Genomic DNA, 18,445 nt, shown 5'->3' on the forward strand with positions numbered 1-18,445 from the left:
GATCTTGAAATGGGGAGATAATTTTGGATTATTGGGTGGGCCCAATGTAATCATGGAGTTCTTCTAAGAGGGAAGCAGGAGGACTTCCTTGGAGGTCCAGTGGTTAAGAATCCACCTTCCAATGCAGGGGACAAAGTTTTGATCCCTGCTCTGGGAAGACTCCACATGCCTCGGGGCAACTCAGTCTGCACCCTGCAGCCACTGAACCTGCGCACCCTAGAGCCTGTGCTTTGCAACAAAAGAAGCCACTGCAATGAGAAGCCTGTGTACACTGCGACTAGAGAGTAGCGAGTAGACTGTGCTCACTGCAACTAGAGAAAGCCTGCTAGCAGCAACAAAGACCAGCCAAAAAAAAAAAAAAAAGAAGAGGGAAGGAGGAGAGTCAGAGAGAAAGAGAGAGTCAGTCAGAGAGTCAGTGAAAATATAATGTGGTGGGTCTTCCCTCGTGGTCCAATGGCTAAGACTCTGCCCTTCCAATGCGGGGAGCCCAGGCTCAATCTCTGCTCGGGAGACTAGATCCTATATGCTTCAGCTAAGACCTGGTGGTGCAGTCAAATAAATAAATAAAAACAAATATTAAAAAAATACAATGTTGCTGGCTTTGAAGTTGGAGGCATAGGCAAGATGGAGGATGCAAGGAAATGAATTCTCCCTCTCAAGACTCCAGAAGAACTCAGTTGCTGACACCTTGATTTTAGCCAAGTAAGACCCATTTTGGACTTCTGACCTTCAGAACAACAGGATTAAAAATGTGTATTGCTTTAAGGCATTCAGTTCAATTCAGTCGCTCAGTTGTGTCCGACTCTTTGCCACCCCATGAATCGCAGCACACTAGGCCTCCCTGTCCATCACCAACTCCCGGAGTTCACTCAGACTCACATCCATTGAGTCAGTGATGCCATCCAGCCATCTCATCCTCTGTCATCCCCTTCTCTTCTTGCCCCCAATCCCTCCCAGCATCAGAGTCTTTTCCAATGAGTCAACTCTTCACATGAGGAGGCCAAAGTACTGGAGTTTCAGCTTCAGCATCATTCCTTCCAAAGAAATCCCAGGGCTGATCTCCTTCAGAATGGACTGGTTGGATCTCCTTGCAGTCCAAGGGACTCTCAAGAGTCTTCTCCAACACCACAGTTCAAAAGCATCGATTCTTCAGCACTCAGCCTTCTTCACAGTCCAACTCTCACATCCATACATGACCACCGGAAAAACCATAGCCTTGACTAGACAGACCTTTGTTGGCAAAGTAATGTCTCTGCTTTTTAATATGCTGTCTAGGTTGGTCATAACTTTCCTTCCAAGAAGCAAGCGTCTTTTCATTTCATGGCTGCAATCACCATCTGCAGTGATTTAAGGCATTAAGCTTGTGGTAATTTGTCACGGCAGCTATAGGAAACTAATATGTCCTTCCTCCAAATCCCTACTTGCTCAGTTTTTTGTTATTCAGGCTCAATCTGAAATGTCATCTCTTCAGAGAAACTGTCCCTGGCTACTTCAACTTAGTAAATATTTTTTGAATGAATCATTGAAAATGATTCACTTGACCCTAATCAAGGTTGAAACAAGAGCTCTCAAATTAGCCGCCATGGGCTAAATTCAGCCTGCACATGTGTCTTATTTGACTGACACTGTGTTTGAAAACTTGTTTGAGACAAACATTCATCAGTTGGACAGTTTCACTCAAACATCTCAATTTCCAGAATCACATGGGACTTTCAGAAGAACCAGGCCCATCACTCCATGTTAGAACTCCCACATCACAGCAGCCTCCCAAAGCCTTTCCCCTGCTTGGCTCAGGGAGTCACTGACTTGGCAATGTTGGTATCTCTGTTAAGGATTCCCTAAAAGCAAATATGAAAATACTGGGTTGGCCAAAAAGTTTGTTCAAGGTTTGTTTTTTTGTTGATGTTGTTTTTCTATACATTCTTAAAGAAAAACCCAAGCAAACTTTTTGCCTAATCCAATAGAGTACATCAACAAGGAGACAGAAGATACTATAAGAACAACCAGATGGAAATGTTAGGACTGAAAAATACAAAAACCAAAGTGAAAGGCTCACTTGATGGACTCAAGAGCAGAATGGAGATGACAGAGGAAGAAAGTGAACTTGAAGACAGATCAGTAGACATTCTTCAACCTAAACAGTAGAGAATACTGGAGGAAAAATAATCAAGTCTCAGGGACCTGTGAGACAACAATAGGTCTAAATTCATGTCTTTGGAGTCCCAGGATAGAAAATGGGGAGCTGAAATACTGAAGGATATTTTCCTGGGAAGCAGAGTGGAGGGACAAATGAGGTGGGGTACGGGGTAAGCTGATAAAAGGTGCCCTAAGGAGCTGATGCCTTCGAACTGTGGAGCTGATGCCTTCGAACTCTGGAACTGATGCCTTTGAACTGTGGTGCTGGAAAAGACTCCTGAGAGTTCCTTGGACAACAAGGAGATCAAACCAGTTAATCTTAAGGGAAATCAACCCTGAATACTCATTGGAAGGACTGATGCTGAAGCTTAAACTCCAGATTTTGATTGTCTGATGCAAACAGCCAACTCAATAGAAAAGTCCTTGATACTGAGAAAGATTTAAGGCAGAAGGAGAAGAGGGCATCAGAGCATGAGGTGGCTGGATGGCATCTCCCATGCAGTGGACATGAACTTGGGCAAACTTTGGGAGATAACGAGGGACAAGGAGGCCTGGCGTACTGCAGGCCCTGGGGTCACAAAGAGTCAGACATGACTCGGTAACTGAACAGCAACCAAAGAGCTGGCTGCAGCTGTGCCCCCTGGGGTCACTGGGGACCCTGTGAGAGAAGGAGTGGAATGTGCCTCTGAGTTGTACCATATAGGACTGGGGAAGCTGGATGTCTACCGTCCCATTCCCACCCTTCATGAGTAAGGATTGCTCCTGGGAGCACTGACAGCCAGGCTGCCAGCCTGCCCCATGCCTGGCCCAGCAGGCCTCTGAGCAAAGTTAGGAAGCCACTGCTGCATCCAGGAACCATCCATGAGACAGCCGATGCTAGGACTTTGTGGTGGGCTGGGGGATACGGCTGGGTGTGCTGTGCTAAGTTGCTTCAATCATGCCCAACGTTTTTGTGGGCATGTAGACTGTAGCCTGCCAGGCTCCTCTGTCCATGGAATTCTCCAAGTAAGAATACTGGACTGGGTTGCATGGCTGGGTGTTATCAGTTGCCTATTGCTGCTTAAAAAATTGCAATACATTTCATAACTTAAACGGCACCATTTATGATCCCCTAGTTTCTGTGGGTCAGGAGTCCAGACTTGGCTTGGCCGAGTCCTCTACCCAGTCAAGGTGTTGGTCAGGATGTGTTCTTATCTGGTGGCTCAACCGGAGAAGAATATACTTCCAAACTCATTCAAATTTTTGGCAGAAATCATTCCCTTGCAGCCGTGTGCTAGAGACTCTGGCTTTCAGAGGGCTTCACCCTCAAAGGGTGACACTTGGAGCTCCCAGAGGCTGCCCACAGCTCCCTGCCAGGTGGGCTTCCTCAACACAGCTGCCTGCTTCATCGAGCCAGAAAAGCCTCTCCTGCTCTACATGGCTGAGATAGTCTTCTGTGATATAACCTAATCAAAGGAGCAACACCCAACACCTTCATAATATTCTATTGGTTGGAAGCAAGTCACAGTGAAGGGTGGGTAGTCACACAAAGGCATGGACACTGGGAGTTGGGACTCCCTGAGGTCACCTTAGGGTCTACCCACCACAGTAGGGCACTAACAGCCTTGTGTGGGTTGTATGAACTTCAGTTCAGTGCTGTGCAGATAGGCCTGGGCATCAGACCTACGCTTGCCTTTGGCTGTTTCACTTTCAGCTGCTATGCAGTGAGCTGCTGTGGACACAGGGCACTGTGGGTTTCCTAGGAGCAGATCTGGGGGGCATCCAGAAGTCTCCTTTCTCTCTCCCATTGCCAGCCCCTTCCCAAGTTCACTGTGTGACCTCAGGCGGCTTGCTTGAGAGCTCTGTGCTTTAGTGTTCTCAGCTACAAAAAAGAGGTTCACAGTGTGGCTCATAGTTGGCTGTAAGGACCATAACGTTTGTGAAGGATGTGAGTTCTGACCGTGCCAGGCGGTCCCCCAAAATAACAACAAAAATAATTATTTTTGTTGTTCTCTGCCTCTGCTTCCCAGTGGGCCCCCCTTTAGCTCTCCACAAACACTCTCCCTTCTGGAGGTATCTTTGACTCCCTGGGTACCATGTGAAGCCTTAGGTGTTTCACCAACAGTGTCTGGGGTGTGAGGGGTGAGCACTGCCCTCTTCTTGGAGACAGAAGTTCTGGAAGTTTCAGATCTGCCCTGTTGTTCTTTCACAATGGAATATCAGGGCCATGAATTTTACAAGGCATTAATATTTATTTCTGACTCTTGCACTCTGTTAAATAGTGTATAACCTTTCCGGGAACAGCCAGCCAGGCCTCGTGATTGCCACAGGTCAGCGGGGCCAGGCCTAGTGCCTTGTCCCAGCACAGAGGCCTGTCTCTCCTTTCTCGGGGTGTCTGAGGGCACTCTCGCCATTGCAAGAATCAGGAGGTGGGGTGCTCATCTGCTAACTGGGCCACCACTCTGGTGGCCCCTCTAACCTAGGGAGCTATGATTGAGGCCTGGAGGCCCCAGTGCCACTGAGACGGTGGGGGAGGCGGGGTGCAAGGAACGGGCAAGGAAAGGCAGCAGTCCAATGCGGATCAGGGGCTTCTGGGGTGACCCACTCCCATCCCCCACCCCCCATCCCTGCCCTCATCCTTGGGAGAGTGTGGTGAGTGAGGTGGCTACGATTTCCACACCCAGAGACTCACTGCCCACATGGCCTCATTCCAGCCCTTCCTTCCTTCCTGTGAGAAGCACAAGGCTTTAGCCAGGCCACCTGGGTTTGAACTGGTGTCCCCCCACCCCCACCCCACGGTGACCAGACAGGAAGTCTAGCCTCAGTTCCCTCCCCTGTGGCATGAAGATTGTGAACGAGTCGACAGAGCAGGACCTGGACCAGGGAGAGGTCAGTCACCCTTAGCTGCGGCCCTGTGTCTGTTTTGGTCCACACACGTGCAGAGTGAGGTGTGGGTGAGCCCAGAGCAGCAGGACGCGTGGGGCAACGAAAGCACAGGAGACCAGGTCTCCTGGACCCAAAGGGCTGACTTTATTTCACCAGGAACATCTTGTTTCTCTTCCGGCTCTGGGAAAAGCGGAATTGTTTGAACAGGCACCCCAGCACAGTTAAGACCGTGCCCACGAGCATCATCACGTTCAGCCCCTTAAGGACAGAGCTGGCGTTTTCTTTCCGGGTCTTCTCTGCCTCTGGTTGTTGTTTGGACTTTTCTGGGACCAGAAACTTCAGTGGATCCACACTGACCTTGGAGTTGAATTGAGCCATGAGCTCTTGCTGCACGAAGCACCTATAAATGGCCGACTGGAAGACCTGCAGCCAGCTGCCGCCATTGGAGGAGTCCATGATGGTGCTGATGCTCTTGCCGGAGAGCTGGTCCTTCCACGTCAAGGAGAAGTTGTTGGCTTCCCACAATACGGGCCTGCGAAGGAGGACAAACTCAGTTGCAAAACCCCAGAGAGGGGGAGGGCAGACCGATGTCCGAAAGGAGGTAGAGATGGCAGCGCCCTTCTCCCTGGGAACAGCAAACAGAGCATCCCCCTCCAAGGAGAGCTGTGCAGCAAAGAACAAAGGGAAGGTGGGGGCAGGATGGCTGGGAGCTCTCAGAGCCTAGCCCCTTACTTCCCCGGGACCACTTAACCAAACGCCTCTGCCTCTGTTTCTTCATCTGAAACCTGAGAGTGTCATGATTGCAGTGACCTCAGAGGGTTATTTGGAAGAATTAGCAAGACACTAACTGTGTGTGCACCTCTTTACCTGCCTGACCCTATTTCCTCTGCTCTCCCTCACTCACTCTGCCCCAGCCACACCTCCTAGAGGTTCCTCTGACGGCTGGGCACAGTCCTTCCCCGGATCTTTGCACTCAGCTTGGAATGCTCTCCCTCAATGCACAGAACTCTCTCACCTCCTCTCAGCCTTGGCTGAATGGCACCTTCTCAGGAAAGCTTTCTCTGCTCTCCTTATTTAAAACTTTCACCTCCCTTTATTGCCAACTAAAATGCTGGGTTCTCAACATTGTAAAAGCGATTATACTCCAATAATAAAAAAAAAAGACTGTGTGTTTCATTCATATCATTGGTTTATTGCTGCATGAGAGCAGGTATCTTTTTTGGTTATGTTCTTCATTGCCTCTCTGGTGCCTAGAGTTTAGATGCTTGGTTTATAAATGCTCAGTGAAAAATGTGATCAGTGAACACATAAATCAGGGATATAACACACCCATCATGGCTGGGAAACAAAAGGGACAAGCAACAGACAATAATGACAAGGTGAAAGATTATAAAAGCAATAGTAACACCTGTTAGTGTGTGGGACCCTGTCGTAAATGTCTTTACTGGCATTTGCTCCCTTAGGAATCACAATGACCCTGAGGCCAGGTCCTGCAAGACCTCTGTACTTCCCAAATTCATGTCCTAACCGGAAACTCAGAATGTGACCTTATATGAAAATAGAGTTGTTGCCATTGTAATTAGTTCAGATGAGGTCAGATGGGAGTTGTGAAAGGGAAAGTCGCTCAGTCGTGTCCAACTCTGCGACTCCCTGGACAGTAGCCTGCCAGGTGCCTCTGTCCATGGAATTCTCCAGGCCCCACTGGAGTGGGTAGCCATTTCCTTCTCCAGGGGATCTTCCCCACCCAGATCTCCTGCATTGCAAGCAGATTCTCTGCCATGTGAGCCACCAGGGTGGGAGTCAGATGGGCCTTAAATCCACCAATATAACCTATATCCATGTAAGAAAAGAGAAGAGGCAGAGACATGAGACACAGGGGGAGAATGCCAGGTGATGACAGAGGCAGAGGCTGGAGGGATGCAGTTACAAGTCAAGGCAGGCCAAGAATTGTGGCCACCACCAGAAGCCAGAAAGAGGCGAGGAAGGAGCCTATCCAGCCTCTCAGAGGGTACGTGGCCCTGTTGACACGTTGATCTGTCTGCAGAACTGGAAGAGAATTCCCTGTTGGTTGAAGCCACCTGGTTGGTGGTGTTTTGTTACAGTGGTCGTAGCAAACGAATACAACCCATATTATACAGATGGGGAAACTGAGGCCCAGAGAGGCCACAGGCTAAAGTCACACAGCAGTAAAGTGGCAGAGGCCGAGATAGTAACCTCACGTGAAATGCCCTTCCCCTCAGCTCCCTGGAGACATAGCAATTCTTGAAGCCTCAGTGACCTCTCTTTTCAAGTTCCCTGTGGTGGGCACTCAGGTGCCCCTTACTTGGCAAATGACATGGAATAGGTGTGCGATTCTAGATGGAAGGAGGAGTCACATGCACATTCACATTTCTGAATTGTGGGCTTTTTTTTTTTTTAAGGAAGCAGGTGTTACTTTTATACTTTGAGGAGGAGGAAGAAAGGAGAAAGGGAGACAAAAAGACATGAGAGGAAGAAAAAGAGAAAGAAAAAGCTGGCATAAAACTCAGCATTAAAAAAACTAAGATCATGGCATCTGGTCCCATTACTTCATGGCAAATAGAAGGGGAAAAAGTGGAAGCAGTGACAGATTTTATTTTCTTGAGCTCCAAATCACTGAGGGTGGTGACTGCAGCCATGAAATTGAAAGACACTTGCTCCTTGGAAGAAAAGCTATGACAAACCTAGACAGAATATTAAAAAGGAGACATGACTTTGCCAACAAAAGTCTGTATAGTCAAAGCTAGGGTTTTTCCAATAGTCATGTATGGGATGTGAGAGTTGGACCACAAATAAGGCTGCTGCCGCTGCTGCTAAGTCGCTTCAGTCGTGTCCGACTCTCTGAGACCCCATAGAGGGCAGCCCACCAGGCTCCCCCATCCCTGGGATTCTCCAGGCAAGAACACTGGAGTGGGTTGCCATTTCCTTCTCCAATGTATGAAAGTAAAAAGTGAAAGTGAAGTCGCTCAGTTGTGTCTGACTCTTAGCAACCCCATGGACTGCAGCCCACCAGGCTCCTCCATCCATGGGATTTTCCAGGCAAGAGTACTGGATGGGGGTGCCGTTGTCTTCTCTGCAAATAAGGCTGAGCACTGAAGAATTGATGCTTTTGAACTGTGGTTCTGGAGAAGACTCTTGAGAGTCATTTGGACAGCAAGGAGATCAAACCAGTCAACCCTAAAGGAAATCAACTCTGAATAATTCTTCATTGGAAAGACTGATGCCGAAGCTGAAGCTCCGATCTTTGACCACCTGATTCAAAGAGCCAACTCACTGGAAAAGACTCTGATGCTGGGAAAGATTGAAGGCAGGAGGAGAAGGGGATGACAGAGGATGAGGTGGTTGAATGGCACCACCGACTCAATGAACATGAGCTTGAGAAAGACAGATGGTGAAGGACAGGACGCCTGGGGTGCTGCAGTCCATGGGGTCACAAAGAGTGGGACATAACTTAGTGACTGAACAATAACAACAACAGAAGTCACAGCTGGGATGACCAAGGGAAAGAAAACCAGATGGAGGCAATGAAGCCAGAGCCGGTAGTTGCAGAGCCCTCAAGAGGTTGCTCAGGCTCCCAACTTGCAAGGAAAGGGTTGCCACTGGCCAGTGGGGGAGAAGGGCAAAGGGGGTCCCCATGGCCAAGTATGTGTCATAAGGTCTGTGCTGCCACCTCTCACCATGGATTCCCCCAGGCATTCCTCTGAGCTGAGGATTCCCCCAGGCATTCCTCCTCTATGAATGAGCCTTCTTGGAGTTCACAGCTCCTTGGGTGAGGGAAGAAGGATGGCAGAGGATGTGGTTTAAGAAGAGTGTTTGCCTAGGGACCAGCCTAAAGGGTAAGTGCTGCCCTGTGAGTGGCTGCAGCTCTTATTGTTGGGGTAGTGACAGCCATTCCCCTCTCCAGGGTATCTTCCCCACCCAGGGACCAAACCCAGGTCTCCTGCATTGCATGCTGATATTTTACCATCTGAGCCACCAGGGAAGCAGGTGGGCGGGGGAAAAACGTGAAGAGGGAAAGATTTTCCAGGGGCTCCAGGCAGGAACCCTTAAGAAGGAATGGCAACCCACTCCAGTATCCTTGCCTGAGAAATCCCATGAACAGAGGAGCCGGGTGGGCTACAGTCCATGGAGTTGCAAAGAGTCAAACACGACTTAGTGACTCAACCACTACCACCAGACAGGAAGATAGAACAAGAATGGGAGCTCCCAGGGACACAGGTCATGATAGGCATCCATCCTTTCATCCCAGGCTTGATGATCATTCCACATGAGTTTGAGGACTCAAGAGTCTCAAAGCTTCCTGAGCTACCTACCTCACAGTTCCATCACTTGCCTGAGCTTCTCCCATTCCAATCCTGACCACCCTGGTCCGTCTCCCCTCCTGGACTAGGGGCTTCCTAAGGACCAGATGTGCAGCTACCTGATGACCACCACGTCCACAGCACCACCCAGTGCAGGGCTGGGCCTAGGGTCAGCCGAGTGCTCCTGGGTACTAGCTGTCCTTGTTCTATCTGTGTGTGGCTCAGTGGACACCAAGAGGGATATCCAAAGAAGCCCAAGGAGAGAGACTGCGGTACTGATTAGCAACACAGAATCCCTCCCTCTCTGCACAGGTTAACCACAAAGGCTCCCAGATGGGGAGAGCCTGGCAAGGGGTCAAGGGCAGGGCTGGTACTCGATTCCATCACCTGTAGATAGATCCTAAGGGGCAGGTGAGCCACGCAGATCCCACTTTGTTTCTAAGCTGGAAGTTGTCAAAAATGACATATTTCGCATCTATGAGTGTACACGGGATGTGGCAGGTCTCCACCTGCATCTCAGGCCTCAAGCGGCTGGACCACAACTTCTCATCTCCCAGATAGAGCCAGCAGGGCATTGGGTTTTCCAGGGACTCTTGGATGTAGCAGTACCCCAGGCGTTTGCGTTCACCTGGCTCCCCGCAGCGGTTACAGTCTTGCCAGGGCTCCCAGTGGGTGAAGACGAACTGCTTGCTACTCAGACTCAGGCTCTCATTCTGCAAGGGCTTTTGGTCCAGATCTTTGTGTGTAATATGTAGGGTGACGACATCTTGGAAGTCAATTTCATACCGCATCACTTTCTTGCCATCCTTGTCGTTGCAGTTATAAATGCCTGTATGGGAGGGTAGTGGATTTTTAATGAGAAGGTTGCCATTGAGCATTGTTACCATGTTGAGATTAGTAGTGGAATTGTTGGCCCAGGTGGTCTTGAGTGGCGTCAAGAATTGCCACTGTGCCCCAGGGGCATTGCAGTGCAGGATGATATCATTGTTTGAGAGCAGGGCCAGTTGACAATGCTTGTGATTAGGACAGCTGATAGGAAAGGGCGACTCGTGAACCGGGAGAGCAAAGCAGAGCAACAGCCACAGGGTGGTCAGCATGGTGGACTGCGACTGTGAAAGTGGGCTGGGCCCCACCCTGGACTTTGTGAGGTCATCCATGAACCTCAGGCCTCAGCCTTGATAGCAGGAAGAACTGTAGTCCACCTCCATGGGATGTGAGGTCACAATTCCCACATCTGTCCTGTGACAAGTTAGCAATCTTATTTCATTTCTCTCCCAAGCCTTCCACTCTGCTGGGGTAGAAGGACACAACTTGTCTATTTAGGATTTTCTCTATCACCTCTCTATTTTGGTGTTAAAGTGACACATGTGAGCGTTCAACACATTTTTCAGGGACCTCCCTGGTGGCTCAGGCGGTAAAGAATTCGCCTGTAATGCAAGAGACCTGGGTTCAATCTCTGGGTTGGGAAGATCCCCTGGAGAAGGGAATGGCAACCCACTCCAGTATTCTAGCCTGGAAAATCTCATGGACAGAGGAGCCTGGCAGGCTACAGTCCATGGGGTTGCAAAGAGTCGGACATGACTGAGCAGCTAAGCACACAGGCATGCTACCATGTTCTGGGCACACTTGCGAGTGCTGAGAACGGAGAGGTGACTAAATCCTCTCTGGTTCCCTTCTGACCTCCTACCCTTCCCCACCCAACTGCTCCAGCCATGCCGGCCTCCTGACTGTGCCCTGAATATATCAGGCAAGCAAAGGGCTCATGCCTTAGAATCTTTGCACGTGCTGGTCCTCCCACAGAGGACCTGTGGGAGGTCTGCGAGACTCAACTCATTTTAAACAAATATATTTTTTTCTTGGTAGCCCCTTTCCCAGATTCTTTCCTAAACTCCTCAGCCAAAAATAAATAAATATTGAAAATCAAAATCACCAATAGAAACACAAAAATGCCAAAAGCATGGCACTAAATAGACCATGAAGAGGACTATGCTTGCTAACACAGTATGGGAGCTGAAACCAGAAGGCAGAGTGTCACCTTGTGTGGCCTTGGCTGGGAATGTGCATTGTTGGGTGACTCAATTTTCTTGCCACTCTGTGCATGTCTGCAAATGAATATGACTGTGGGTACCAACTTGGGGGTTACAAATAAATTCTAGTGAGTAGGTGAATTCACCAGTGTAGAATCCTTGAATGATGATGATCAGTCCAGTTCAGTTGCTCAGTCATGTCCGACTCTGTGCAACCCCATGGACAACAGCATGCCAGGCTTACCTGTCCATCACCAACTCCTGGAGCTTGCTCAAACTCATGTCCATCGAGTCAGTGATACCCTCCAAATATCTTGTCCTCTGGTTGTCCCCTTCTCCTGACTTCAATCTTTCCCAGCATCAGGGTCTTTTCTAATGAGTCAGCTCTTCGCATCAGGTGGCTGAAGTATTGGAGCTTCAGCGTCAGCATCAGTCCTTCCAATGAATATTCAGGATTGATTTCCTTGCAGTCCAAGGGATTCTTGAGAGTATTCTCCAACACCACAGCTCAAAAGCATCAATTCTTTGGCGCTCAGCCTTCCTTACGGTCCAACTGTCACATCCATACCTGACTACTGGAAAAACCATATCTTTGACTAGAAGAATCTTCGTTGGCAAAGTAATGTCTCTGCTTTTTAATATGCTGTCTAGGTTGGTCATAGCTTTTCTTTCAAGGAGCAAGCATCTTTTAATTTCATGGCTGCAGTCACCATCTGCAGTGAGTTTGGAGCCCGTGAAAATAAAGCCTTTCACTGTTTCCATTGTTTTCCCATCTATTTGCCATGAAATGATTGAACTGGATGCCATGATCTTAGTTTTTTGAATGTTGAGTTTTAAGCCAGCTTTTTACTCTACTCTTTCACTTTCATCAAGTGGCTTTTTAGTTCCTCTTTGCTTTCTGCCATAAGGGTGGTGTCATCTGCACATCTGAGGTTATTGATATTTCTCCCGGCAATCTTGATTCCAGCTTGTGCTTTATCCAGCCTAGCATTTCGCATGATGCACTCTGCATATAAGTTAAATAAACAGGGTGACAATATACAGCCTTGATGTACTCCTTTCCCAGTTTGGAACCAGTCCATTGTTCCATGTCTGGTTCTATCTGTTGCTTCTTGATCTGCATATAGGTTTCTCAGGAGGCAGCTAAAGTGGTCTGGTATCTCATTTCTTTAAGAATTTTCTACAGTTTGTTGTGGTCCACACAGCAAAGGCTTTAGTGTAGTCAATGAAGCAGAAGTAGATGTTTTGCTGGAATTCTCTTGCTTTTTATTTGAGCCAATGGATTTTGGCAATTTGATCTCTGGTTCCTCTGCCTTTTCTAAATCCAGCTTGTACATCTGGCAGTTCTCAGTTCACATACTGTTGAAACCTGGTTTGGAGAATTTTGAACATTACTTTGCTAGCGTGTGAGATGAATGCAATTGTGTGGTAGTTTGAACATTCTTTGGCATTGCCCTTCTTTGGGATTGGAATGAAAACTGGCCTTTTCTAGCCCTGTGACCACTGCCAAGTTTTCCATATTTGCTGGCATACTGAGTGCAGCACTTTCACAGCATCATCTTTTAGGATTTGAAATAGCTTAACTAGAATTCCATCACCTCCACTAGTTTTGTTCATAATGATGCTTCCTAAGGCCCACTTGACTTTGCATTCCAGGATGTCTGGCTCTAGGTGAGTGATCACACCATCATGGTTATGTGGGCCATTAAGTTCTCTTTAGTATAGTTCTTCTGTGTATTCTTGCCACCTCTTCTTAATATCTTCTGCTTCTGTTAGGTCCATACCATTTCTGTCCTTTATTGGACCCATCTTTGCATGAAATGTTCCCTTGGTGTCTCTAATTTTCTTGAAGAGATCTCTAGTCTTTCCCATCCTACTGTTTTCCTCTATTTCTTTGCATTGTTCCTTTAGGAAGCCTTTCTTATCTCTCCTTGCTGTTCTTTGGAAGTCTGCATCCAGATGGATATGTCTTTCCTTTTCTCCTTTGTCTTTTGCTTCTTTTCTTTTCTCATCTATTTGTAAGGCCTCCTCAGACAACCATTTTGCCTTTTTGAGTTTCTTTTTCTTGGGGATGGTTTGGATCACTGTCTCCTGTACAATGTGACAAACTTCCGTCCACAGTTCTTTAGGCACTCTGTCTATCAGATCTAATCCCTTGGATCTATTTGTTACTTCCACTGTATAATCATAAGGGACTTGATTTAGGCCATATCTTAATGGCCTAGTGATTTTCCCTACTTTCTTCAATTTAAGTCTGAATTTTGCAATAAGGAGTTCATGATCTGAGCCACAGTCAGCTCCCAGTCTTGGTTTTTCTGACTGTATACAGGTTCTCTATCTTTGATTGAAAAGAATATAATCAATCTGATTTCAGTATTGACCATCTGGTGATGTCCATGTGTAGAGTTGTCTCTTGTGTTATTGGAAGAGGGTGTTTGCTATGACCAAAGCGTTCTCTTGGCAAAACTCTGTTAGCCTTTGCCCTGCTTCATTTTGTACTCCAAGGCCAAACTTGCCTGTCACTCCAGGTATCTCTTGACTTCCTACTTTTGCATTCCAGTCCTTATGATGAAAAGGACATCTTTTTTGGGTATTAGTTCTAGGAGGTCTTGTAGGTCTTTATAGAACCATTCAACTTCAGCTTCTTTGGCATTAGTGGTTGGGGCATAGACTTGGATTACTGTAATATTGAATGGTTTGCCTTGGAAACAGAGATAATTCTGTCATTTTTGAGATTGCATCCAAGTACTGCATTTTGGACTCTTTCGTTGGCTATGAGGGTTACTCCATTTCTTCTAAGGAATTCTTGCTCACAGTAGTAGATATAATGGTCATCTGAATTAAATTCACCCATTCCAGTCCATTTTAGTTCACTGATTTCTAAAATATCAGTGTTCACTCTTGCCATCTCCTGTTTGACCACTTCTAATTTACCTTGGTTCATGGACTTAACATTCCAGGTTCCTATGCAATATTGTTTTTACAGCATCAGATTTTACTTTTCACCACTAGACACATCCACAACTAGGCATTGTTCCTGCTTTGGCTCAGCCCCTTCATTCCTTCTGGAGCTATTTCTCCACTCTTTTCCATTAGTATATTGGGCACCTACTGACCTGGAGAGTTCATCTTTTAGTGTCATATCTTTTTGCCTTATCATAGTGTTCGTGGGTCCTCAAGGCAAGAATGCTGAAGTGGTTTGCCATTCCCTTCTCCAATGGACCACATTTTGTCAGAACTCTCCACCATGACCCATCCATCTTGGGTGGCCCTATGTGGCATGGCTCATAGTTTCATTGAGTTAGACAAACAAAACCTCATGCATAGCAGGACCGAGGGAAAGGAGCAGTGACCCCCACGAGAGACTGAGCCAGACCTGCCATTGAGTGAGTGTTTCTTGCTGAGGCACGGGTCAGCAGTGACCTGCTGCGGGGACAGGGGCTCTGGCTGCAGCAGACATGGGAGCTGTGGCATGCTGGCATAAATCCTTTTGAAGAAGGTAGCTATTACTGCCATCACCTCTACCATAGTCTGGCCAGAGAAAGGAACACAGTCCCACCCATCAGCAGAAAATTGGATTAAATATTTACTGAGCATGGCCCTGCCCACCAGAGCAACACCCAGTTTTACCTACAGCCAGTCCCTCCCATCCCATGGGGTCGAAAAGAGTTAGACAGGACTGAGCGACTTTCACTTAGGAAGCTTTCACAAGCCTCTTATCCTCATCCATCAGAGGGCAGACAGAATGAAAACCACAATCACAGAAAACTAACTGAACAATGCTGTATATAAATACCAAATATATTTTTATATACAACAAGCAATTAGAAAATGAAATTTAAAAGATGCAACTTGCATGAACAAATCAAATACAAGGAACAGATATAATAAAATATATGTAAAACCCCTACATTAATAACTACTCATTATTGGGAGAAATAAAAGAAAGCCAAGAAATGAAAGTGTTTACAATGTTCATGGATTGGAAGATTAAATATTGTAATATATTGATTCTATCTTTAGATTCAATTATGTGCCAATTAAAAAAAAAAAAACAAGACTTCTTTCAGATGGAAACTACAAGCTGATTTCAATTTTTTTTATAAAAAGTAAAGAAGGAGGAGGGTTCGGGATGGGGAACACATGTATACCTGTGGCGGATTCATTTTGATATTTGGCAAAACTAATACAATTATGTAAAGTTTAAAAATAAAATAAAATTGGAATAATAAAAAAAAAAATAAAAAAAATTAAAAAAAAAATAAAAAAAAAAGTAAAGAATAACCAAGACAATCTTGAAGAACAAAGCTGAAAATCTATACTACCAATATCTTGGCTTATTATAAAGGTATAATAATTAAGTTACTGTAGCATTGGTGTGAGGATGGATAGATAAATTGTATCAGTCAGAGTCTAGTGAGGAGATAGAAATCACAGTAAAGTCTATGTTGGCATGAGCATGGGCCGGAATGTCTTGGTTTCTAGGCTTTGTATTGGTCTACCTATGAATAACAGGTGCCTATGAGGGCAGGGATTAGGTCTTTGTTGGTCACCACTGTGTCCCAAACATCACCTGCCTAGGATGTGGCTCAGAAGCCACAGCTGGGGATTCTTGCTGAATGAACATCTGAACAGCCAGTGAAGAGATTCTTTCCCGTACAGATTGACCTTGAAGGCTTATGGGCTGGAAGACAGACCCTGCTTTTCTATTGGAATGTAACCCCTGGCCCAGGTGAACACAGGAAACAAGGCCTGGGTGAGGCTCAAAGGCAGGGCTAATGCCCGGGTCCAGTCACCTGTAGATGGAGGCCAAGGGGCAGGTGAGCTGCATGTTGTTGGTTGACTGGCCCAGCTTGGAAATGTCAAAGGTGAAGAATGGCTGGATGATCTCCTTGCTATGGTTGCAAGGTACAAGGCAGGCTTCCACCTGCATCTCAGGCTGCAAGCGGCTGGACCACAGCTTCTCATCTCCCAGATAGAGCCAGCAGGGCACTGAGTTTTCCAGGGACTCTTGGATGTAGCAGTACCCCAGGCGTTTGCGTTCACCTGGCACCCCACAGCGGTTACAGTCCTGCCAGGGCTCCCAGTGGGTGAAGATGATCTCCTCTCTACCCAGACTCAGGCTCTGATTCTGCAGAGGGTTTTGGCCTAGTCCTTTGTGGGTAATATGTAGCATGGTGACATCTTGGAAGTCTATCTCATATTCTACCACAAGGGCTGTGTTGTTGTCCTCACAGCGATAGAGGCCTGTCTGGGAGGGCTGAGGTTTGTTCAGTTGGAGGCTGCCCCCAGGCAGTTTCTTTATGTTAGGCAGTGAGGAGACCAAAAAGGGAGCTTCCCCCTGAAAGGAAGAAAAGTACCAGTATGCCTGGAGATGGTCACATTGCAGGACAACATCATTGCCTGAGAGCAGGGCCTGCTGGCAGAGACTCTTATAGGCACAGGTGACTAATATCTGGGCACACGAAGCAGGGAGGAAAAGGCTAAGCATCCACAAGATAGTCACCATGGCTACCTACATACAGACTACAGAAGGAAGCTGGGAACCGCAGGGGCATTGTGAAGTCACCCACAGAACACAGGCGTCATCCCTGGGTAGTGGAATGGACCCTGAGCCACTGCACTTCCAGGACTACAATTTAGTTCACGTCATCAAATAATACCTTAGAGTCAAAAACTCAAATGGCCGAAAGAGCTGGGCAGGGAACATGAGTGAACCTATGTCAGAACAAGTGAACTAAAAAGTCAAATTATTTATCCTTCACCTACTCACTCAATATACAATGATGGAATGGGTCAAAATGCATAATTGAGAAGTCACTGCTTTCCTGTTTTGTAAATTGGGAGGGTTCCTTAATTAGCACCAAATCAGTTCCTTGAGGGGCTTCCCTGACGGCTCAGCAGTAAAGAATCTGCCTGAAATGCAGGAGACGTGGGTTTGATCCCTGGGTGGGGAAGATCCCCTGAAGGAGGCCATGGCAACCCATTCCAGTATTGTTGCCTGAAGAATCCCATGGACAGAGGAGCCTGGTGGGCTACAGTCCAAGGGGTTGCAAAGAGCTGGACATGACTGAAGTGACTGAGCATGCACCCACAGCTCCTTGAGGGTGGGGAACTTCCCAAATCTTTGTTCACTGTGGCTTATGTCTTCACTGTCCAGGAGTCATCCCCTTTTCCATTATCCTCCTCGGGTACATCTCAAGTGGCGCTGGGAGACTTACCCTCCTTGGCACATGAGTTTCTCAGCCTATTTCCTGTGTCCCAAAGTGTGGGACCTAAGAATTCTTATAAGCCTCCAGTCAACTCCATGTGTTCTGTTCAAGATGTTCCTCATCTCTCTCTCACTACATATACCTTAGACTCTATCAGGCATCCAGCGGAAGCCAGATTCTAACCCATTTTGCCTATCTCAGACTATCTTACATGTTTCCTGGGAGTACCTTAATTTATTTACAGATATTAACAATGGTTGAAAGTGAAAAGTGAAAGCGAAAGTTACTCAGTTGTGTCCGACTCTTTGCGACCCCATGGACTATACAGTCCATGGAATTCTCCAGGCCAGAATACTGGAGTGGGTAGTCTTTCCCTTCTCCAGGGGATCTTCCTGACCCAGGAATTGAACCAGGGTCTCCTGCATTGCAGGCAGATTCTTTACCAACTGAGCTATGAGGGAAGCCCAACACAACAATGGTTAATAATGATTTAATTGGTACTAATCCTTGATTTTTGCCAAAAGCCAGGTTCTAATTGGACTTTGCCTCTCAAAGATCTTCCCAATATGGGGCAAACTTTGGTCAACATTCACTCCTAGTGTCCTGCATTTCAACTGCTTCCTCTAAAGCTGCATGTATCAATAAGTATGTTATCTGCTTCCCAAAGTATCTCTCCATCCTTCTGGTTTCAAATAAGCTTTCTTGTTCCCTTTGCTTAGTATCTAAGCCAATGACATGTGTTTTTATTTTTTATTACATCAGCACCCCACTCTTGATTCTAATTTCTGTTATCATTCCAGATCGGCTATTTGCTATTATAATAAACTTCACCGAAATCTCAATGACTTACAATCACACAAGTTTACTTCTCATTCGTGCTCTGTGT

General features: G+C 46.8%; 1 protein-coding gene across 2 annotated transcripts; it reads right to left on the minus strand.

Annotated features, from left to right (window-relative positions):
* Positions 1-5,121: 5,121 nt before the first annotated feature.
* On the minus strand, positions 5,122-16,919 carry FAM187B (family with sequence similarity 187 member B). Of its 2 annotated transcripts, none has more exons than XM_061387982.1 (2): positions 16,144-16,919; positions 5,122-5,533 (listed from the first exon to the last, which is right to left on the minus strand). In XM_061387982.1, exons 1-2 carry the CDS (start codon positions 16,854-16,856, stop codon positions 5,146-5,148), a joined length of 1,101 nt encoding a protein of 366 aa, XP_061243966.1. In that variant the 5' UTR covers positions 16,857-16,919; the 3' UTR covers positions 5,122-5,145. The 2 variants fall into 2 exon arrangements, with proteins under 2 accessions (XP_061243966.1, XP_061243965.1); XM_061387981.1 differs by lacking the exon at positions 16,144-16,919 and adding an exon at positions 9,708-10,844.
* Between the last annotated feature and the right edge of the window lie 1,526 nt (positions 16,920-18,445).

The sequence above is a fragment of the Bos javanicus genome, chromosome 18 (assembly GCF_032452875.1).
Source record: "Bos javanicus breed banteng chromosome 18, ARS-OSU_banteng_1.0, whole genome shotgun sequence".
Taxonomy (NCBI): domain Eukaryota; kingdom Metazoa; phylum Chordata; class Mammalia; order Artiodactyla; family Bovidae; genus Bos; species Bos javanicus.